This window comes from Centrocercus urophasianus, unplaced genomic scaffold, assembly GCF_019232065.1.
Source record: "Centrocercus urophasianus isolate 14NV4802_14NV808 unplaced genomic scaffold, USGS_Curo_1.0 seq_15, whole genome shotgun sequence".
Lineage (NCBI taxonomy): Eukaryota > Metazoa > Chordata > Aves > Galliformes > Phasianidae > Centrocercus > Centrocercus urophasianus.
The window spans coordinates 46,818,952-46,842,860 of NW_024884697.1; the positions used below are offsets into that span (position 1 = coordinate 46,818,952).

At 40.3% G+C, this 23,909-nt stretch overlaps 1 protein-coding gene across 1 annotated transcript in view; it reads right to left on the reverse strand.

Annotated features, from left to right (window-relative positions):
* GUCY2C (guanylate cyclase 2C) overlaps nt 1-22,846 on the reverse strand; it is a 43,107-nt gene extending 20,261 nt beyond the window's left edge. The window contains exons 1-15 of the mRNA XM_042815687.1: nt 22,331-22,846; nt 21,384-21,496; nt 20,123-20,190; nt 17,569-17,784; nt 15,998-16,119; nt 15,053-15,149; nt 12,839-12,950; nt 11,507-11,642; nt 8,435-8,520; nt 7,875-7,992; nt 5,861-5,942; nt 3,424-3,529; nt 2,848-2,910; nt 2,089-2,160; nt 1,053-1,157 (exon numbers count right to left, since the gene is read on the reverse strand). Coding sequence (XP_042671621.1) covers nt 1,053-1,157; nt 2,089-2,160; nt 2,848-2,910; nt 3,424-3,529; nt 5,861-5,942; nt 7,875-7,992; nt 8,435-8,520; nt 11,507-11,642; nt 12,839-12,950; nt 15,053-15,149; nt 15,998-16,119; nt 17,569-17,784; nt 20,123-20,190; nt 21,384-21,496; nt 22,331-22,541 — 1,707 coding nt within the window. The 5' untranslated portion in view covers nt 22,542-22,846. The remainder of the gene's footprint in view (nt 1-1,052; nt 1,158-2,088; nt 2,161-2,847; nt 2,911-3,423; nt 3,530-5,860; nt 5,943-7,874; nt 7,993-8,434; nt 8,521-11,506; nt 11,643-12,838; nt 12,951-15,052; nt 15,150-15,997; nt 16,120-17,568; nt 17,785-20,122; nt 20,191-21,383; nt 21,497-22,330) is intronic.
* Between the last annotated feature and the right edge of the window lie 1,063 nt (nt 22,847-23,909).

A 23,909-nucleotide genomic window follows, 5' to 3' on the forward strand; every position in this document is an offset into this window, starting at 1 on the left:
TTGCATATTAGGAGTACATGCACTAGAGCATGAGTTGATTCAAAAGACAGAGAAAACTATATATATTTTAGGTTTACACAGAAATAGAAAAGTGAAGACTCCAGAAAAGAAGGGTTTTGTGTAATTAAAGTAAACTGTGAATTTGCTCTTAAAGCCAAGGTAAATCTAATCAAGCTGTGACAGAAATGAGTAAGGTGTATAAGTGGAAAGGACTGTATGTGCTTTGTGCTCAATCCAGTTACTTCTAACTAACTCATGGCTTATAATTTCAAAGTAGAGTGATCTTTTAACATAAAGGGACAGTGATTTACAGTTCCAACCACAATGATTTCTATTCTAAAAGTCAGTCTCCACAAGTTTACAAGAAAATAACTGGAGATGGACCTGCTATTTTGCTGCTTTGTTATGAGTTTCATGTGAGTTCCAGAGCCCACTGCTACTGATGAGAGTCTTTGTACAGTCTAAGAAGCTTGCAGAAAATCTGACACCACCATGACTAGCTCTGAAATAATATTTGTAGTAATAAAGTCTAAATCTTTCCTTCCTCTTGCCAGGTAACAATTTACTGTTTCCTTTTATAAACAAGAACGAAGGGCTTACAACACAGGATTTACCATATTCCAGTCTTAAACTGTTTGCCCCTTATTAACATTATATTTTTTTCTCTGTGTTTTCAAACTCTGGGGCCACTGCAGGAGCTGCAAGAGCATCAAAAGAGACAACAGCTATGTCTTGGAAAATACATAAAACATTATATACTATATGCTCCCAGTGGGGAAAATAATAAATACCGGCTGTTGCTGTTCTCTGGGTAGAGCTCTTGCCTGTATACCCTTGCTCACACCTCCCTGCATCCTCTGGCTACTGAGAACCACCAGTCTGATGGCAGCCACAGGCTGGAAATTTGGGAGAGGTGAGCAAGAGGGAAGGAATTCAACATGAGAAACTTGCCACAACTTGCTTGGTGCGGTGCTGCAGCATGAGGGCCACACAGAGCAGATCTTTTTTCTTACTACAATAATTTGGGGAAGGGAAACTGCAAAATTCTTTACCCGCAGGGAACCTCTTTCGCAGTACTCAATCACTGCAAAGATCATGGTGTCCATCTTCACTGTGCCATAGAACTTGGTCAGGTTGTAATAATCAATCTGCAGGAGCTAGAACAGCAATATTACATCTATTTTTAAAAGCAGTTGTTGTTAGTATAGAAACACAGGTCGATGACGCTTGTGTGACTTTTTATCTCAGGCTCTGATAAGATGTAGGAGTTCCCTTTGAACCAGTGTGTATTAAGGCACAGAGTGAAGTACTTGAAGGCATTTGTCATTTCAGAGCCTTCCAGATTAGGGAGTTAAAACTGGATGTTGCTGGAAACTGCAAGATCATACTAGAGACAACTACAATCTCTATTATTGCTTCTCTAGTCAAATCACACAGCTAATAAAAATAGCCATTATGAGAGAGAGAATGTTGTTAATCAATCAGCAAATGAGCAGGTAATAAAATTGTAATGATGCTGCATGATATTATGGACTTTGTCCATATATATATACAAACAACTGTAGCTTAGTTCAGAATATTTTTAGAGATTAGTGAATTCACAGTATAGCCCTGTTGTGTAAAAAGGAAAACTTGTCATTCAAAATAATGCAGTATTGTAGCCAAGTTCATCCCTAATGTTAGAATTATCAGTATGCACAAGTCAGCACAGAGCTACTTATACTGAAAGATCTGCATTTGGCATTCAGTAATGAGACTTAACTACAATATTCCACTACAAATGAATTAGCACATGAGCAGAGTGCATAGTGTATTAGCACTGGCTATAAAAATGTATTTAGCAGGGCCTTACGACAGTGTATGAATTGCTTCGTTCACCTCAGTTTCACTGACTTCAACTGACAATGTGATTACACAAGCAAAGACAGAGGTCATCAAGCAATATGCTTTGATGAACACATCACCTGTCCACCTCACAAACATTCATAAGTATATATATGGCTGATGGGGCTGGCAATGGAGGGCAATGACTTCACTCATTGGCTTCATCCCACCCTGCTGAGTCCAGTTGCTACCTACAATAATTACCTTGTTCAGTTCTATTTTTTGCTTCTCTGTGAAATTACCATCATTGTTTTTGAGATCCTTCAGGATCACCACCTGAAGAAAAAATACCAGTGGAAAGAAATTGTAGTGATTAATTCTTCTCTTCCAAGAAATGCTAGATAAATATCTCAAAAAACACCTGCCTATTGCTTTGCTGTCTCAGTTAGTCAACTAAGTAAGCACTGGAGTTACATTTCCCTCAAAGGATTTACCACATAGACAGGATTGGCATTCAAGGCCAGGCTGGATGTGGCTCTGGGCAGCCTGGTCTAGTGGTTGCCAACCCTCCCCAGAGCAGGGGGATTGAAACTAGATGATTGTTGTGGTCTTTTTCAACCCAGGCCATTTTATGATTCCATGATTCTGTGATGCAGATTGTACCTCAACATGAACATACCTCAGGCAGGCAGAGAGCAAGCTCAACCAAGTTTATAAGAAATGCACGGGAATGGCCTGTTCTCCACTAATAACTTAATCTCCATGGTATCAAACTGCATGTAAAACTTCTGTGCTTTCTGTTTCCATTTCTGTGCTTTTGGACTAGGCCAGGGTTCATGGTGTCTAATGTTTTGCCTCCTGGCAGTAAGCAAAGTACAAAGCAGCTGATATGGCACATTCCTTGCACGAACCCAAGCCATTCTGCAAGGTCAGAGGGAGGCAGAGTTGCTTCTTGAACTCCAGAGAGGATGTCTCCCACGGAGCTCTCCTGAGCAGAGGAAGGAGCATGGACTCTCAGTTTACCTTCTTGTCATATTTGCCCTGGCGCAGTCTCTGGGAGGTGTCACGTCTCTTATCTTCATCAATCTGAGAACAAAGAAGGATCATTAACTTGCAATTATCACCTACTCCCCACTCAGGCTCAGAGAGGGAAGTGTTGCCAGTGTGTGCCACACAGAGAAGCACAAGCCTCTCTGCAGGGAGTGCCATCACATGCCACAGGAGGTGTGGGGCAGCCAGTCCACTCCCACAGCTGCCATGGCCTCCACTTGTTGCTCCTGTGCTCCTGCGAGTTAGAGGAGTGGGACAAAGCACAGAGAAATCATCTGTGGTGTGGAAGGGGACTGGCAATCAGACCTCAGCCCCTTTCCCTTTCACAAGCATAACGGTTGGGAAATCTATTCTATTAGGGAGTGGTAAAAGGGGAATAATCAATATAGCAAGTGAGAGTTAAAAAAATAAACCACAATAATGTTAACAGATCCCATTCCTATCACAGCCATAGCCTGTGTTTTTATCAGAGAAAGCCAGTGTCCCAGCACTGATGGTCCTCAGGAGACAAAATCCAAGATCCATCATTGGTTATCATGCTTCTCTTACCTTCAGACTGACATGGTTTGTCTCGCTGGTCTCCAGAGGCAAGATTTTCTCAGGTGATATATGGGACCATTTCTTCCGCCGACGCTCATTATCTCTCCTGTACTTCCTGCAAAACAAGCAAACTTCAGGATATCCTCCCAGAGAACTGAAACTCATGACAGAAGATTAGGACAGGAAAGCTTTGGGATGATGTAAGGGTGGAGTGCCAGGTTGACAAGGCTTTAGCACATGCCCGATGTCTCTCATAGTGTTCCATTTTGAGGCTGCTCTTATTCCTATATCTTTGGGAAAGAACAAATGCTGTCTCCGTTCCACAGACACAGTAGAAGAATAGAAAAGATTTAGCAGAACAGCTGCTGGGCCATTACCAGAGACTCAAGAGAGGTCAGAACAATTTAAGGTGCAAAGGGCTTTCTTCATTTTATATGGTTTTCTCCTGTATGATACTGAATGTACTCTAAAGGGAGGTGCCTCAAACAACTACTAGACAAATGAAGTCCTGGCATCAACACTGGGTGTTAATAACAGATGTGAGTACAGTGCCAGGAGAGGAGAAAACAACAGTGTTGGGATGAGACCCCTATTTGTGGACATCTCTTATATTCTGCATATTTTTAAAGAGTCCTTGGAACTGGAAAAAAGGAAACTGCTGTCTCTCTTGCAGAATTTCAGAGCAAACATTATTTCCCTTATAGAAAAGCTGCAATTAGACTTGTACTTATCAAATTATCTGTTTACCCATGCAAGTACTTCCTCTATTAAAAAAAAAAAAAAAAAAAAAAAGAAAAAGAAGAAGAAAGAAAACACATGATTTAAGAATGTCTGGATCCCAACACATGATGACTGCTGGCAAGTGCTCCAAATGGGAGAAATGATTGTATCAACTAATAACAAAATATTCCCTTTTCTGAGTCATTTTTACTTATATGTGTATAAGAAAGGGAGTACTGATAATTGCTGTAAGAACAATATTTCTTAGTTCAATCTCTAAACTGTTGTCATTACTCATCAGAATGCACTGCAATTCCAACTGTTACCAGCTAGTGATTAAGGATGCATCAAATTGAACTAAAATCTACTGAGACTAATAATTAGTTATGTGTTTTTTTGCTATTTTCCTCAGCACTCAGAACTATAAAGGGAAGTGTGTAGTTCTGATTATGAAGCATCCTAGAAATCTGGGAGATAAATGGAGACTAATGAGGCATTTTCTTCATTTTCATAATTGAGTCTCTCTTATTACCCTGTTAGGGGACAACCTGCTGCAGCACTTCTAGTTGAGACGGTTGCTATTATTTCTATACTAGAAAGGTAAGTTCTCTAGAAGAAAATATGAAGAAATTATTTTAAAATATCCTCAGAAACTTCTATATTTGTTGGTTGAGGATATTACAATGATATGTATACAGTAAGAATCTAAAAATATGAACAGAATGTTTAGTTTTTATATATCTGCAAATATGGAAGAGTACAGAACCTTTGTAACGTGCTCAAACTGTCTCCAGGCAAAATTTTGTCAATTTTCATGACCATATAATAACAACTTTACTTTTCTGTTTATATATCAGTTCTTATGTGGGAATAGTCAGCTCTTGCATTTCTCGAGCTCAACTGCCTGTGTAAGAGTTGTATACCTTCATCTTTGAGTTTTCATCATGAAAAGCTTTAGTCCACAAGGCAGTGAAGTCCACTTCAAATAAGTGAACCTGAGCAGGTTTTGTTAGACCTGATTTTCTCACTTTGTCTGAAGTTCTCTACTGTGTAAATAAGAGGGGTCCTGAGCTACCAAAACCGGATGCAAAGTTAAGACAATTTCTTTGAATAGGAAAGAAGACTATATAATTTGGAAATGTACTGAAATTTCTTCCAGCAACAGGAGATTCCACTGGTTTCTATTTCTGCATTTTCCATCACAATTAAGATGAACTATGCTATATTTGGGAAATTACATCTGTTAGAAAAGTCTGTATGTGAAGAGTTGGACTGAGCCAGAGGAACTGAGAGAGAGAACAGATGCATGAAATGAAAACATTTGAACCTTACGGAGTTTTGATTCCCACAAGACAGAAAACTCCTTCTGAATTGAACTTCTCTATCACTAAGAGGTCAAAGAAACATAAAGGAACCCCAGGTGGGCTAATGGTTGACAGTAAGTGGAAAAAATCTGAAGAGTGGTCTGAGACATGAGATTCTGTGTTGAGCAGGAATCAGAACTTCTGCAGATGCAGAAACTTTAAACCTGCTTGTATCTTCTCCCTTGATTATTAACCTTACATAACAATGCTACAGATGCAAATCTGGCTAAACAGTTCACATCAAGGGCAAATACCCAGGTATGTAAGGAAATGTCATGAAGAGCTCTTCAAGGAGACATAAAAGGCATTGCTCTAGGAGGAAAATTCTTCTAGGATAAACAGAAGGATAAAGGGAGTGGTACCTTAGGACAAGCAAAGAGATGATCAGAACCAGAATCACAATTCCTGCGAGTGTGAAGACAGCAATAGTCAGTATGTGTGGGCCTGCAGAAAGGAAAAAAATAGAAAGTAAACAACTTGATGGAAGACACTGAAAAACAATATTCTATTTAAGAAACTACCTGCACCCACTTATGCAAGTCACAGTAGCCACGCAGGGATATTCTGTGGTCACATTCCAATTGAGAGGCTTTGCTAAAGCTCAGCGCTCCCTGGAGATGACATGTGCCTGCTCCCTTTCCAAACAGGATGAAGCGTGGCCCTGAGCAGTGCTCTTATGTCCCCCCTGAGGCATGGGCACTCTGTAGGCACAGACAGGTGGGAGATGAATTCAATAGCACTAACTGTCACATCAGCTCAGGGCTTCCAAGTATTTCACTCCTTCTTTAAAAAGAAACTAAGATAGGTCTGCAATAAAAATAACTGTTTCTTGGCAACCACATTCTAAAAAATGAAGCAGACATTAAATGAGTTCATGAGAATAGAGTGGCAACAAACCCTGGATACAACAGTCTGTGTGGTGGGGATGTACATGCATTAAGTGTTTGAAAAATATGGAAAGTAAAATAAGAATAATGAAAATAATAAAAATTAATAAAAATAACATCAAAAAGCAACAAGACACACACTAGCTACCTCCAAAATCAGGCGGTAACTAAGCACAGATTTTAAGCACTAATGTAAGTGTTTGCATCCAACATGGAACTCTATTTAGGAACTCCTCTGCATCTTGGACCTAGCTTTCTAGCTTTGGTTTTGTTGTTCTGCGTATCACATCTCCCTGCCTTCCATGTTCTCATGCTAGCCTTTGTTGAAAACTATCTGTACTACCATTTCTCTTCACCAGGGAAGGATACTGCCAACTCCTCATGATGACATATGCACGGGATTTTGAAAGCAATTTCCTAAGAGTTCTCTAAAACCTCAGCTTTGTGAGTAGCAGTTTATCATCAGGTTGAAGTTTCCCACGGAAGGCCGGTTGAACAGCATTTTCCTGTTCCTGAGACTCTGCTTCCACCTCCTGGCTGCCGGTGTTACAACACACCGAAGGACTCCGCATCCAGAACCGCACTGGAGAAACGTGTATTTTTACAAATGCGAAAACAAAATAATCAAGCGCTTGTGAGAGGCAGTTTTACTTTGTTTATGTGTAGCTTGGCCATGAATTCCAGCTTCATGATGTACTCAGTGTTAAGATACCACTTCATAGACACGATGGTTCTGCCAATTCCCAAACATTTTTCTTTTGCCCTTGTGCAGCCACTTCAAACAAGGACATCTTCAAGGGAATGTATAGAAGATAATGAGGTCCTCTGATAACATAGTGCATGCGGTGCATGAGGGGAGGATGAAAATGGGACTGGAGCAGCACAGCGAAGGCTGGGGCCAGACAGCACAGCTCTCACAACGCAAGCTGGTGCAGGGTTGACACACGCCCTGTTTTACTTTACTGAAGAATAGAAGTGTTCACCTTACTGTGAATGACTTTTAGTCTGCAGGTGGTGCTTGTTCCTCCAGTTATCACTTTGCATTATAGCATTCCTTAATGGAGGTCAACAGCACAGCAAACTAATGGAGCCTTAGGTTATAACTCTGGCACCTTTGGACACTCTCTCATCAGTGGGAATGTCTCAGGCAAGCACCAACCAACCCACGGTGCACTCACCCTTGCAACCACTGCCACAGCAGGAATTTTCATCTTGCATATTATACCTTGAAAAATATGCCTTCCCATTGCCAACTGCCATGTAGCAAATGGCAAAACACCTGCTGGCTCTGACCAGCGGGGCTGTACGCTGCCATGCTGAATAACGCAGACTGTTAATCATTTAATCCAGGAGTCACCAAAAACTCAAAAGTAGGTGGTGGTTTCTGGGATGTCAGGTTCAATGTTTGGGCAGAGATAGAGCTGGATATTAGGTGTGAGGGCTTTGTAAACTCTCTTGGAAAAAGAGGTACGTTTAATGGATATCTCACCAGTGCTTGGAATATCACTAGGCAGCCTGTGGCTCTTCCAGATGAAATCCGGACTGGTAGATACCACATACGTCTTGTTCTCCTGAGTGTTGAAATACATCAGAACTCTGTACTGTGGCTGTAGGAGTAAAAAAAAATGCAGTCAGCAGCAGTTCTGCCTCTCTTTTTTTTTTTTTTTTTTTTTTTTTGTCCCTTGTTTCTAACTACCCTTAAAGATGCACAGCTCAAACTTCAACAGAGTAGTTCTTGCTCTTTCTGCCACACTGGTGTCTTCTCTTCAGCTTAGCCATATGTTTGGCTGCCATATTCTTTCTTACTCCTCTCCCCTGCCTAAAAATAAACGCATCTGAGTCACTAGCTGTACTTCACTTAGTGAACCACTGATGACATCAATCCTGCCCATATCCAGCACGCCATTTATGACCCCCTCCCAGCATGCCCAGTATGACTTGACATGACACCACTTCAGGTTATTTACACTGTTCTTATGTGATAGTGCGTGGCATTTTGTTTCTCCTTTCATATACAAGGCCAAGCAGTTGCTTCTTGGACATACATACATCACTTGCAGACTGTGTCGTGTACAGCAGGGTCAAATTGTTATCAATATCTCCGAATGCATCTAGAGTCACAGGACCCTGTGCACCTGTGGACACACAGAATTAGTCAGATGGCTTGTATTATCCAAGAAATAAATATGTGACAGGAATGATAGGTCAAATAAAAGGATTTCTGTTGCTCAGAATCTTTTTCTTCTTCATCTACATGCTACAGCACATATCAGTTTAGCGTAGCACTGCTTTTCCCTTCATAATGCTCCACATTTTCTCTAGAAAACCCAAAAAAAGGTGTTGAACAAACTGCGCAGAAAGGGAAAGTCTCCCTCTAGCCATAGAAAAGATATATATGTCAGGTTTCTTCAGTATACCAAGAATGGCAGAGTAAACTCCTCTGAAGGGATCATTTTAAAGGTGAGAAGGGAAATTGCCCATTTCCCTCTGCAGTTTGAGTCTGTCAGCAAGAAAGGAAATGTGGAGGTACTTTCATTCCTCTGACTCGTTTGATAGGTATGTGCTTAATTCTAACAATATTATTACAACCAAGTTCTCCTTGCCTTTCATCTCTTGACTCCTAATGTCAGCAGATGTGTACACTGAGAAATTGCCTTTGGAAAACATTCCAAGGATTTTAGCATGGAAACTTCTACATCCCTCAGCACTGGCTTGACTTTGTTCTCATGAGGCCAGGCACTTCAACAAGAGCAAGTGTTGCCAATATCAACCACTCTTGAAAATCTCACCACCATTTTTTCCTTTCTTTTTGTTCAGGAAAGTCTCTTTGGTCTGTTTCAGATTCTTCTGCTGCGGTTGCTAATGATTTATTTTATTTTTCCTAAAGTTCAGCATCATTATTTTTGTTTGGAAATGACGTTTTTTGTGTTGTGCTTGTTAATCTTTTCACAGTTCACCTTCTACATATCAAAATATTATTATTTGAACACTCTACTCAGCCAGCACCTACAGAAGGAAGAATGAAGGTGATTCAACACTTTTCACTTCAAGGAGTTTTTTTAAAAAAGAAACCTATAACTAATATGCAAGATTAATTTGAGACAAGGAAAAAAAAAAGTCTATGTAACTTATCTTTCAAACTAAATGAAACCAAAGAGATGACTTCAACAATATAAAAAAAGGATACAGACTTCAGGAAGAATTCATAGAATCACAGAATGGCTTAGGTTGGAGGGGACCTTAAAGATCATCTAATTCCTACCCCCTCCTGTGGCCAGAGCTGCCACCCACCTGGCCTTAAATGCTTCCAGAGATGAGGAACCGACAGCTTCTCTGGGCAGCTGTGCCAGTGCCTTGTTGCCTTTTGAGTAAACAATTTCTTCCTAATATCTAACCTAAATTCCCCTTCTTTTAGCTTAAACCAATTCCCCCATGTTCTATCACTATCAGTCCATATAAAAAAATAGGTCTCCCTCCTGTTCATAAGCTCCCTTCAAGTACTGGAAGGGTCTCCCTGGAGACACCTCCAGGTCTAACTAAGCTAACCAAGCCCAGCTCCCACAGTCTTTACTCATAGGAGAGATGCTCCAGCCCTCTGATCATCTTTGTGGCCTCCACTGGACACATTCAATCAGCTCCAGATCCCTCCTGCACTGGGAGCCCAAGGTTTGGACACAGTACTCCAGATGGGGCCTCACAAGGGCAGAGTAGAGGGAGATAATCCTCTCCCTTGCATTCCTTGGCATTACTCTTTTGATGCAGCCCAGAAATAAGCATAAGCAAACTTTTTTTTTTTTTTTTTTTTGCTGGGATGCTATGGTTAAAACAAAGATAAGCACAAAGTCTGTTAGGCCACATCAGGAAACTCTGGGAAACTTCTAGCCGTGTTCTGTGAAAGTAGGTGAGACAATAAATACAGAGCTTTGAGTAGGCACTTTGGTACAGATCTCTGATGTGAAGTGACAGATGGGACTTTGCGCTCAGACAGATACTGTTTGTGATTTTGTTGTGTATGTGCTGTCTCTATCTTTTCCTCATGATCAATTTCTGTGATTTTTAAGTACAAAAGTCCACTGGTACTAGACAACCTGTAAGAGGAACAAGAACACTGACTATGAAGACCCATTGTGTTGCCAGCTGGATTATGCTCTCAGCAGAGACACATAAGTCTACAATGCCTTTGTAAACTAAAAACAGTTTGAATCTAATTGATTAAAGCTTTGCTAAGTGGACTTCAAAGATGTTTTGAACATTAACCATATTTCATAAGTATTTATCTCAAGCCAAAACTAGGTCTCTGCTACAAAGCATAGAAAAGACATTGCCACAGTTTAACAACCCATGGAGAACTGAAAATGAAACCTGAATGCCAGGTTGTCTCTAGAGGAAGACTGCATGCAGACTCTGAAACTCTTTGCTCTTCTAACACCTTTTTCATTCTCTGAAAAGTCTCCTTACAGAGAGTTCATCTCTTTTTCAAAGTAATGGCACCAGCTTCAGGGCCCCATCCCCGTCCTCCAGCTCTGCTGCCCAGGAAGCTCTCTCTCCACTCCTCCCATCCCTCTTTTGACAGCAGTATTCTTCAAATACAATTCTGATCTTCTCTACAGATTATAGAAATGTTTATTAGGTTGGGCTGCTACTATTTCTGAATTTTGAACCTGAACACAAATTTATCTCACCCAGAATCTTGTTTCAAACAAAGGATAACCAAAGATGCTTATGCAGCACTGAGGGACATGGTCAGTGAGCATGGTGGGACTGGGCTGATGGTTGGACTAGATGACCTAAGAGGCCTTCTTCAATCTTAATGAGTCTATGACCCTGTGATTCTTTGAAAAGGTCATGACCCAGAAAGGAATCTGCTTCTCAAACAGGCTGTTGCTAATTGCAGTGGCACTGAGGTGATTCTGCACGACTGCTATGTTTTGTTAATACTGAAGATAACACGTGCAATAAAAATGATAGAAAAGTAAAAGAAAAATTACAGTAGTAATAAAACTCACTGAAATGCTTGGACTTTTTTTTAATGTACAAGAGACTTATCCTAAGAGTACTTTAAAACAAATCTCTTTCACTTCTTCAGTTCAGTGAGCCCTGCTCAGGACCAAACATTTTTACCTTCAAAAGTGATATTTCGGAATTCATTGATGAAACTGAGAGGTAACACAGGGCTTTGGGAGAAGATAAATTTCTTCAGAATATGTCCAAACAGCAAGACTGCATTATAATAGCCAATAACAAAGTCATCTTCCAGCTAGAAGAGGAGGAAACAAAAAAGGCAATTTGAGAGTTCATATTTCTGCTTTAAAGCTACAGTAACTTTGGCAATCTGGATAGGCAAAATTTCCAGCATGGAAGGCCAGCATCTGCGTGCTGAGTGATTACATGGGAAATGCTACATCGGTGTTCTCTCTTGGAAGTATAAAGTTGTAAACAATGTTTTTGGTGTCTTAAGACAGGGAAGTAGGGAAAAATGTATAAGAGGCCCATGTAAAGCATTGGCATGCTGATTCTGGATTCAAGAAATTCTACATTGTGGGTTCTAAGCAGGTGTGCTCAGTGGGACACTAAGCTCTTGGCTTTGGATTAGACTCTCAGTGCAGATCATCTGGTGTGGTGCCAACAAGTCTGGGCTTCCAGATGGCCACAGCTCAAGGGCAAGAAGCCGTGCCAAAATTCCCAGCTGCCTGCCACAGAGCTGGCACCCAAAAAACACTGAACCCAGGCTGAGGGATCTGGAAACTCAGTAAAGCCAGCCAAAAGCTGGAGAGCTGGAGCTCAAAGCCAAAAATCCTGGGAGGAACTCTCTTGTACAGTCTGGTTCCTGGGCAGACTGCAGGAGTATCAGTATCAGTAAGCAGATACAAGGTTTGCACAGTTTCAGCTTTCCAGGAAATTTAAGAAGACATGTATGCATTTCCTACAGAAAAGAAAAGGAAAAAAAAAAAAAAAAAAAAAAAAAACCTGTTTCTTGAAAATTACAAAAACTGGAACATCTCTGGTCAGAAACAGCAATGGTTGTGATTGCCACCACTTACACATATCTGCACACAGAAATCTTATCTTTCCATGCTTGCATCCCTATTACACCTATAGATCTTCCTTCATTGATGTTTTGCAGCTACACTGAAAACGTAAGATTGTCAGTCAACCAGAAGTGGAGTCAGAAAGCCTTGATCTATGAGTCTCCCCCAGTCCCATGGACATGATACTTGCAGAACAACAGAAAAGGTTCAGTTGAACTTCACAAAGCAGGAATATGATATCATTATGACACTGCATTTTTACATCATTACAGCAGAACAAAAAGTCATCTTGCATGAATGTAAGAAAATGTTGACATAAAAGCATGACAGGGGGTGATTATCACTCTGTTTTCAGTTTTCATTTCCTAGTGCAGGAGCATGTGTGAGCTGAATGTGATGATCAGATATAAAACAGCATGGTTACCAGGCTGATGTCAGTAGTCCTTGTGCTGAAGTTGTTATTAGCTGGTGGTAGAGTCAGGACGAGTACATTCTGCATGTAACGGGCTGAGGTAGTATTCCTGAAATATGTGTTCCTGCAAGGCAAAGTGAAAAACCTCATGAAGAGTCAGCAATAGGGGCTGCAGCAACACAGCATTCTCCCCTCCCCAGTGGAGCTGTTACTTAACAGGCTAATATAGTAGTTATATAAATAAAAACTAATCATAGACAAAACCCTTTACGCTGTTCATTCCCTCATGCCAGCTTGTGTGCTTAACTATATTAAAAGGTAATATCAAATAGATTGGCAATCTGAAACAGTGTTATTATTAACATAACTCGTTTCTGTCCTATTTTCTCCTCTTCAAAGCAGGAATTTGTATTTATTAAAATGGAGTCTCTTCCTGAAATATGTAGTACTGGAATCTGTCACTTTTTTCATGTTGCTGTGCACATTTCTGGCTTCTTTAGCACTCTTTTACATGTTCCTCTAGTTCTGGCATTTCTTGCTAGAATTGATAACAGCAGGAGTTGCCCTGAAAACATTTAATAGAGGGCATAAACAATCAGAGAGGTCAGAGGGCATCCTACTGATTTACTTTTTTAATTCAGTGATCTGGAAAAATCAAAAGAAACTGTGTGAACTGAAAAGCATGCTAAAACAAGCAGGAACATTTGTAGCTTTCAGGCGTCTTTGGTTTCATCATCCTGACAGGCCATCTGGAAGAGCTTCCCAGACTGGCAAAAACATATTGATTCACATACCACAGAGGAATTTAGCAATTGCTATAGCTAGACTGATTAAAAACTCATTTTCTAGGAACCTTCTCTTATTAAACATTTTTGATCATCCTTTTAAAGGTTTGTTTGTTTGCTTCAGTAAGTGCAGTATTAAGGGCTTTTGGAGACCACAAGCTCCGCTCCTCAGATATCAGATGAGATCCCAACTCCACAACCCTGTTCCTGCCTCTCTCTGAGTCTTACAACTTTTACATCACACTTTTAACCCCAGATAATTTCAAATTGATTTTCATTGAGGCTTGAACTGAACTAACCAGATGGAAAGGAAACTTCATTAGATTCCACCAGACTGGATAATTCTATAGCACACCCCTTCCCTTGAGGGAGACTTGAACACTCCATGTGTCCTAGATGCAACAGGACTCAGAACTGAAGGAAATTTAAACACATTGCTTTGTGTGAGGGCCGTGATGCTTGTAGAAGCACAGACTTCGCCTTCTCTTATGGCTTATGTTCAGATCTAACATAGTATCTGTATTTTGATTCTGTTTTAGGATCAAAATGGTTTGAGATCAGAGGGATATGTAGCAGAATTAAGGAGGGGAGCATATAAGATAGTCTGAGGCAGCTGGGTGTACCAGAAGGACAAACAGGAGTCCTGGACATAGTTTCAGTATAGATCAACTAGCTTTGTCCCAGACCATGCCTTATTAGGGTGACAGGAACCAATCCCAAGAGTTTGGGCATGGTTTAGCCATATGGCTGTGGGCTGTGCTTTGTCACTTCAGCTTAGGGCCAGAGATCAGCTCTTGGTCCACTTATTTACTCATTCAAAGCTGAGGATACAACTTAGTCAATAAAGTTAGTCAATGTCCTCAGCTACAAGGTTTTTGTAATTAGTGATAGGAAGATGAAATTGAACAACAGAATACTTAGGCTGAGTACTAAGGAATATCTCTGAAAAGTTAGATTCCTGTAGTTATAAAGATGTTGCTCCTTGGAAGAAACAACTGTATCTCCCCTTTAAGTCATTTAATAATGAGTAAGTGGATCCTAGAAAAATACACTGTAATCCATATTTCCACAGCTGCCTTGGTTGGATAGAGTGTACGAAAAGTTTACAGTCCTCATGTGAAGAGCTCATGACCAACTTTGGACTCTGATTCATTCAGAGCTTCCTGCTCTGAGGAGTCCACAGGACAAAGTTAACCATCTCTGCTCTGGTCACTACCTTAGAAAAATCTTTTGTGGACTTAATTGGAATGTTGTAGAAGATGTGCCATGTTTCACACACCAAACAAGTTATATAAAGAGCAAGACAAGAGGAAAGAAGCAATGGAAAACATTTTGTGATAAAGCATTTCTTCAACAGAACAGTTCCACACTGACTATGTCCATTATCTGTATCTTTCAGCAAAGTGCAGAGAAAATAGGAAAAGCAAAGTTGATACTTTACTTGAAGAGATCTATCAGGATGATAACAATGTCCTTATCCACTGTCTCCGTCCCTAGGTCTTGGCTGATGTCAGCTGGAGTGCCACACATGATGATCACTACAGATTGGGCAAAAATGGAGGTGAGAAGTACAGATAAGGAAAGGACATTTGCTTGCTCCCTGGTGCCTGAGTGGCAGGCAGTGTAGCAATGCTGGACTAAAGCACATTACCTGCATTATGCTGGGTCTGTCTGCACAGGATATCTGAGGGATAGAGATATCTAAGGGAAAGTCAGCTGGTAGAAAGTGCCTCAACGCCTATTCTATGTTTGACTGCACCAGAGCACCACCATTATCTCACTCAAGTAAGCAGCAGCAGTTCTGATGCAATCCAGGCTACAAAATATGAAAGTTTATAAGAGTTTATGGAGTTCAGGCAATAGTTTAAGTGGTTTACTTATCACTCTTGTGCTCCCTTGGCCTGCTGATGCCAGGCTTTGAAGAAAATGAGGTATTACTCATCTGTTTTTCAGGTTTAGGTGGATCACTTCCAGAAGAAGTGCCCTTTGATGGCACAAGTGAGGACCATTTATATATCAGAGCTGCAAACACGGGAATGGTAGAGAAAGAAGCATTCTTGTAATATCTAGGGCCTTGATTAGGAGGGCTTGTGATTCCTGGATTTCTGAATCTTTCACAAATCAGAGTATGTAGGAGGAATAACATTATATCTAGATGGGACAAATCATCCCAGAAGGCTTCTGGAACAAGGATATCCCCATATTTTATGGGGATAGGGAGAGGAATCTGAGAGGTTTGTGCCATCTTCTATTTGCATCCATGTGAAATGATGTCTGTACTTCACTGTGGAAAGACTAGTTCTAAAATGTAGCTAAGAGAATAGTCAGATTTCGATGAAAAAGTAACTTACCTGCAGAGAAGAGTGCACCCTCAGCCCCTCCTTACCATTGCTTTTCCGTTTGGAATTTTTCACAAGTTTTCTGAACTGGTCTTGTGTCCTCACAGTGTCCTTGAACTTCAGTTTTTCAGAGAATTGTGTGACTCCAGCATCCAATGCATTCATGTACCTGGCAGAGGGGAGGGAGCACAGATAAAGTCAAAAAATGGTTAAATCTTCACATGTGCACTGTGCAATTTCTCCTATAAATCAAAACACCAGACAGACTGTCTACAGTATATGAAAAGCAGAATGGAGCATTTTTTTTCTGCGTCATAGGAAATCAATACAGATCACCAAAGAATTAGAACTGTTGAAAAGTCATCCAGGTGTATTTGAGCCTGGTCAAACTAAGGATGGGCTTAGAGAATATAATCATGCAATAAGACATTAACAGTTAAGAAAAAAATCAGGATTGTGGGGAAGTTAGAGTAAGTGAGACTAATGGGAAACAGAGCCAGAAAGCTCTGCTGTAAAAGGCCCCACTTGGAGTCTTAGAAGGAGTATGTGAAGATTCAAAGGAGTAAATGAGAGCTGCAGAAAGATCTTAGATTAAAAAAATACAGGTTCCCTAAGAGGAAAAGGAAGGAAAGGAAGGAGCAAAAAGAGTTATACTGAGTCACTTAAAAATTGAAGGAGAAAAATGAGAATGGTAAGAAACAACCAAGTGAGTAAAAGCCAGATAAAAGATTAAGCAAAAACAGCCAACTCCTAAATCTTCTAGCCTAAGCCTATTGGGAAAATACATTCTGTTTGAAGTAAAGTTAATGCAGAGGGAAAAGGAAAAGGATTTTCTTTGCTTTCAAACTTTTCATTTAGCAACACTGAGATCCCTGTCCTATAATCTACAAAATATCTTTTGCTCCCTTCTGTTTTCAAGAACTGAGTTGCTAATCATTAACTTACAGGACCATATGCGTAGTTGGAGACATAACTTGCTGTTGCCGTCACTGTGAGTATTCATATGCTTTTATATATACGGGGGGAAAACAATTGTCCCATGTAGAACAATTCATGTGTTAGCAAAAACAGATTTTTTAAATTAGGCAATTGAAAAAATTCAAGATGACAGTTTCCATTAAAGCAGAATGAGGCGCATCTTACAGCCATATTAGGATGAATAATGACAATCAAATGGGAAGAAACAGAATTTTTTATTTTTTTATTATTAATTCAGCATTAAAGAAAAGGAGCTTTAACATTTCAGAAGTTATAAAGAAGGTCTGAAGCCAATAGATTTGTAAATTCTGCTTAAAATTCTGTAACATTCTCAGGATATGAACTGGAAATACAAATAATAGCTATCTTCTATGAATATAGTAGCTATCTAAGCGATGGAACATTTCCCCTATGAGGACAGGCTGAGGCTGACAGTTCACACTGGAGAAGAGAAGGCTCCAGGGAGACCTGAGAGTGGCCTTTCAGAATCTAAAAGGGGCTGAAAGAAGACAGGGGATAGTAGCAGTAAGGCATCTCCCAGTATGCAGGGCACTTAGAACAGTCTATGGGAACCATGCCTGAGGATGGAGGTGGAGCTTATTAGGACAACAGCTGAGACAGAATTGGATTTAGATCTTACCAGAGGCATTGCTCCGAGTTCTCATTCTTCTTGTAAATGTAGACAGATTCCCAAGTGCTAGTTTTGAACGGCTGCTGGATTTCATTCCAAAAATAATAGAAGAAGTCATTCACTTTCCTAGCTGGGGTCAGAAGACGGGTTAGGTTTTCTTTGTAGTCACAGGACAGTCCAAAACTCCCTACAGAGATCAGAGGCAGGCTCAGTATTGTGTCAACTCTGAGGGGAGAGACAAGAAGACACGTCTGAATGGATTGCTGTAGCACCAAGGCTGCTGCTACATGATTTCTATCCCAGCTCCCTCTCATTGCACCCTGCATGAGTTTAACCTGAAACAGAAGGTTCCTAAAGAACACAAGCAAATTTCAATGTATTGGCACTGCAGAGAATGGATCTGGGTGTCTTCTTCCACTGGCTCCAATTCCCTGCACAGCATAGATATTCTTCATCCAGTTTCTTTAGGTATCAAGCACCATTTCTGCCCACGGACTATGGTGGGAGTCAAGGGACTCTCATACCCATCCATTTCTGCTGCTGGGTCATCATCAAGGACAAGATGCTGTTGTCTGTCTCAGGAGCTGGTTTGTAAGCAGTGTTTGTTTTCAACAACTACCAAACAGCTAGGAGATGATGGCATCTATATGGCATATTCTAGGGGCCAGGTTGGAAAAACAAATTACAAAAAGGGGGCATAGAAGTTACTTTAAGTAAAGCTCCCCATTTATTGTGTCATTCTGCTGACACAATAAACAACATCCTTCTAACAGGTTTTCAACTCTTTTTTTTTTTGTCAACCTATGTATCTTTGGTGACTGTAGTCACACCTGTAGACTGGTCACAAAATGTATTTACAAATTGAGCTGCATGCTCAATATGAAGACACCCAACAGTCTTGGCAATGTTGTGATGTCAGTTTTGGATGAACAAAGGGATTTGGTCTTTTCTCTGATCTGCGATGAATGCTGGATGATTTCCTGCCCACCAATATAATTTTTAATGTGGTATGTATTCTATCTCCGTATTGTGATCATGCTGGAGGGTGAAGGTTTTGTTGCCATTTACTCCTACAAGTCAAAAGAAGAATCTTTCATGGTATTTTAGGAGCTGAGCAACAATATCAGTCAGAGAGAACAAATAATGATATCCTCTGCTACCAGCAGATTTGAAAAGCAGTGATATTTTTTGTCCTGAAACTAAAAGTCGGATAAAAGTATTTCCCTAGATGCTGCAGATTATCAGACTAGACTAAAAGTATTTTTGTTCCCTTATTATAACCGCAAAAAAACATTCTCATCAGCACTGTTAGCATTATTAGGACAAAATGTTATTTTCCAGGATAAGTGCCACTTCACAAACTACAGGTTTTAAAGCTGTCACAACAGAGACAGACATAGATGATGTAATGTCAAGGAAAGCTTTTCATAATGAAATGGACCTTCTTCTCTCTGATTTAAGGTGTTGTAAGGTGAATCACTTGTTCTGATTTGTAGATCTGTTGCACTGTGGGCAAATCCAGCTGCCTGCTAGTATTATTTGCATAAATGTCCACTACTCATACTTTTTACTGTATACTGCTGAAACTTTACCAGAGTCTGAGAAAAAGACTTTGGCATCATTCTGGGCAGCTCTATATCCAGCAGACAGAAAGACAAAGAAAGTTAGGAGTCACAGTGAATAAAATGAGGCACTTTGAACAGTATTTTATCATGGTCTTATACATAAGAATTTATTATTTTTATACTTCTATAAATCAATCACATTTTTTCACTGGAAATATTGGAGTAACTAGCTTGAAGAAAAAGTACCCCAATTTTATCTGTATGTCTTAGTGAAACCACAAGGCTACCAAAGTTTTAAAGCAGGGAGAATGATTTACATGGGTAACAGTATTGATTTGTATTCACGACTGATGTGTGTTTTTTTTTTTAATCAGCTATGCTAAAGCAACACAGATTTAGCTCATGTTTTCCTAATGTCTGAGAATTAACACATTAACGTACAATGCAATACAGAATTGCACAGATTTATGTATAATACTACAGTAAAGAGACTCATTGTTCAGAAATGTTTTCACAAGCAGAAGAGTTAGGATGAAATTGTCTGTTCCCTATCTAAACACTCTTTACTGAAGATAACTGGGGCTTTTTATCTTCTCATGCCACATCAAACTCAGGCTCCTCTCAGTAACTGAAAGCCCACTTAGGAGGACCCTCACTTTTGCAGTTCTTCAATGTCTAGTGCCTTAAATTATCATCCCCCTTTCATTCTGTGGTTGTTGATAAGTCGTCTCCTGAGCCCAGTATCAGTTCATCATGAGCAATTGGAAACACTTAGCTAATAGTAATGAAACTGCATCAGTAGGCTCTTGGAGGGGATTTTCTTTTCCCTTCCAAACTTGAGTGGCTATGCACAATAGCCTTACTGCCTTGACTGTTGACATCAAAGTGCCTGATGTATCCCAAAACCCAATGTCTCTGCTGGTTTGCTGCGCTCAAAACAACTTTGTTCAACACTTGATATCTTTAACATAATATCACATGGAGAGGGTGGTACTTACGAGACCATCTGGTAGGTAGCGTAAGTGCAAGCAGGTCCTATGACAGCACAGCCAAGAGTGCCATTATCCTGCAAGAGATCAGAGAGGGTCTGTAGCAGGGACAGTGTGGTGGCGTGGTGAGAAGGACGGGAAATTGAAGAGAATTTTAAGATTTGAAAAGGAGTCCCGGAATTTACTCAGCAAAAGCAAAGACAGAATACAAAAGGAGGCATAGAAAGATTTAAAGAACAAAACTAGAGTGAAGGAGGGAGGAATCACAGGGAGTTACAAAAAGGCAGAGTATGACCTCACTGGGGAAGAGAGAGGGAGAGTGCAGATTAGGATTAGAATGTTGCAACAGCATACATGAAAAGCACAGACCAAAGCAGTTTTGTGTGCCATGAGGGACTTCTTAACAAAGACTACAGTGTGCAACCATAAATTGTTAGATGTGAGAATTCACAGTTGATTGACAAAGCCTCACTGTGAGGTGACAGTGATTAGACATGAGAAAGTCCACTGCAATGCAGCTTCTTGAACCTCTTGCAAGGCACCAGTTCTAACTGAAACTTTTTCCAACATTTGGAGATTCACACATTTTCTCCCATACAACATATCTCATTTCCAGTGAGAAACAAGCATGCAGTTCATCTTTGCCCCCTGGGCACAGTCACATGTTATGCTTTGTTATCAGTGCCAGGCCCTCTGCCTGCCTGCAGTTCCCAGCTCACACTGCTCCCTCCTTTGTGCTGGCACGTGTTTCTGTAAGCCGATGCATCAGGGAACTGAACCAGCAGGAAACGAACATTCTCTGTTCCACTTGGGCTGTTGGAGTATTTGGGTAGTTTGTTGTTGTAGTTTGTTGGATTTCGTTGTTGCTGTTTATTTGTTTTTATTATTATTTGATTACTTTAATTATGTGGCCCCACAAAGATCTGTGCAGATATGACAGAAGGGATAATCTGAAGATGCAATAAGTAGCTTGAAGCAGGTGGCTGCTTCAGCTGGCACTACTAACAAATGACAACCTCATTAGTAAGGTCAAACACAGAGTGTTCACAGAGTGTTTGACTGCTTGTCTTCACAAAACCCATGGGAATGTCTTTGATAATTTCACCTATCTCTCAAGTTAGTTTGGAATTGAACAATAGGCTCAAAAATTAATATAGAAAGACGGACATAGAACCACAGATGCATGCGTACTTACATGCACGTGCACAAACATATACGAAAGAAAGTCTTTTCTTTTTAGGAAAATAACCTAGAGAAACCAAATACTCACAAAAATTTGCTTGATGAGCTCTACACCTTCACAGGTGCTGGTGCGACAGCCTTGTGAGACATATAGAGATGATCTGAAGTGGTGGAAGGAGGCATTGACTGTAACCTTTACTCCTGCAACGCAACGTAAAAGTGAACAGCCTCAAGAGCTGGAGATAATCACTAATACACCGTATCCCTCTTCTTCCAACACATGTGAGTTGTCTTGTGCAAAGATGTCTGCTATCCTTTTCCACCAGGAAACTCACCTACCTGGATCCCACTATTTAGGATGAGATGAAGAATATGCCCTGGTGTTGATTGCTGGGTGCAAGTGCTCTCAGTACAAAGCATTTTTGGTGTTGGTCTTTGTTTGAGACACTGCTTTTCAACAAAATTCAACAAAAACTCCTTCAACTAGGGGGCAGAATGTGAATCGTTTCTTTGGAACCTTTGTCCCAAGGTACTCTAGATAGTGACGATGAGAGCGGTGGACTCTTCACATTTTTAGACATAATGTGATCAACAGATGAAATTATTATTATGAAATTATTCTCAGAGAGTAGAAGCTAATCTGGCCAGCAGAAGAGAGGGTCTCACTTTTCCCATCATAATCAATTGTGAAATCGGATGAATGAGTTCTAAGTTTTCAAACAAGGGCATCTCAGTTTCTTCACTAGATGGATCACTGATCCAGTTTAGCAATTTCCACGTTCTCAATACCAACTAAAAAGCATGCAGAAAGATTCTGCCCAGTTACTATAAAAGCAAAACTATCTCTTTCTATCTTCAGAGCACTTCTTTTCTCACAGAGAAACCATTATTTCTGTAAGATCTATATAAGGTGAACAGAGAACCAACAAGCCTGTCTGAGAAGCAGTTTGATGAAGGCCAGATGAGTAGAAAGATATGGCAAAAAATGAGAAGAAACCACTGTGGTGGAGAGATCACCAACACCCATTGCCTTACCTTCTGTCTCTAATTCATTTTGTATTGTTGACAAGGCTTCCTCCACAGCTGATGTCAAATTTTCAGAAGTTGATGGGAAGTCCGAGTCAGGCATGAGCATCACATTGATCATGTAATTGTTGTCGCTACACCTACTTGAACCAACATGCTGCACCAGCTGCATAAAGAGGAAAAAAAGCCAAAGGGCCAGACCCAACATCCGTTGCTTCATTATTGTTCAATTTAGATCCATTGTGTGTGTTCTCTCTTTTCTTTTCCTCGTCAAGCCTTTCTCTTCTTCCAGATACCTCACACAGACTTTATTTCTGGCAAGCACAAAAAAGATTTCTGCACTGTAGATTCAAGCACAAAAAAGATTTCTGCACTGTAGATTCAAGGACAGAATGTACAATCCTTCTCAGGCACTTCCCCGTCCCCTTTCCTTCCTTCACTTCTGCCCATCCCTCTGGTATCCTAGGTGGCACTTTGGTTTGTGAAAAACTAACAACAGCAAAACTCAGGAAAGCAGAGAGGCTAAAGGTTGATGTGAATGTTTGCTCATGGAAAGGCTGAAGCAGTAAAACTGAAGCATTACCTGAAACTTTGCCTGATAAGGGCACTAACATTTCATCACGGTAATGAGCTGAGAGAACTAAGGGGAGGGAACAAATGGACTGTAAAAAAGACTCTTTAAAATGGAAATAAAATAAAAGGTGCATTAAAACCTAAAGGAAAACAGTTGATTACTTCATGTTTGCATTGCCCGGCATCTCTAGTTATGTTGCTATACCATCTTTGCTGGCTGGGCTCATAAATCAAGGATTTATTTTCTCCTGTGATAGGCTATCAATTTCATTCTTATAGCTTTTACCATCAGAGCACTTTTATTGTTGGCAGAAATGTCTGCTTCATAGTCCTCCAGACTGAAGCCTTCATTTCCATTTATAGAGTAGACTTAGCACAAAGCTTGTCCATTAGTACTTACAGAGCATTGCACACTAGAGACCAAGGTCTGCTCCCAGGCAGCACAGGCCCATCTGAGACCTGTGGGATCAAAATCCATATTGTGAATGGCATCACTAAGAGGCACCCTCTAAAGAACACTGGGGCAATTTTCATGAGTAGGTCTCTTAGGATTTCCTAAGCATTCATACTGAGAAAGGTACATAGAATAAAGGGAAGGCAAAAAAATAAATACTACAAGTCTTATGGATTGGGCTGTGCACGGAAGAGAAGTCCAAGACAAAAGGAATCAACAGGCAAATTTAAATAAAGTACTGAGTGTGATTGGTGCAAATTTGGGCTCTTTGTTCACACCTACAGCAGTTTCTGCTTTTCTGAGATCTGAGGCTGTCAGATAATATATCAGTTTACTTGTCTACTTTTACTACCTTCCTGATAATTTTAAAACAAGGAGAGAAAAAAAAAAAAAAAAAATCAATTGCCATTGCTTTTGACACAAAACAACAGAGCTGCAGCTTCATGGTTTCTTTCCAAGCCTGTTTTAAAAGATGATGAGTACACTTAAAATGTATTTCCATTGACTTCCTACACAATCATTTTTTTAATAGCAAATTACTGTTGCATTAATGTTTCCTAC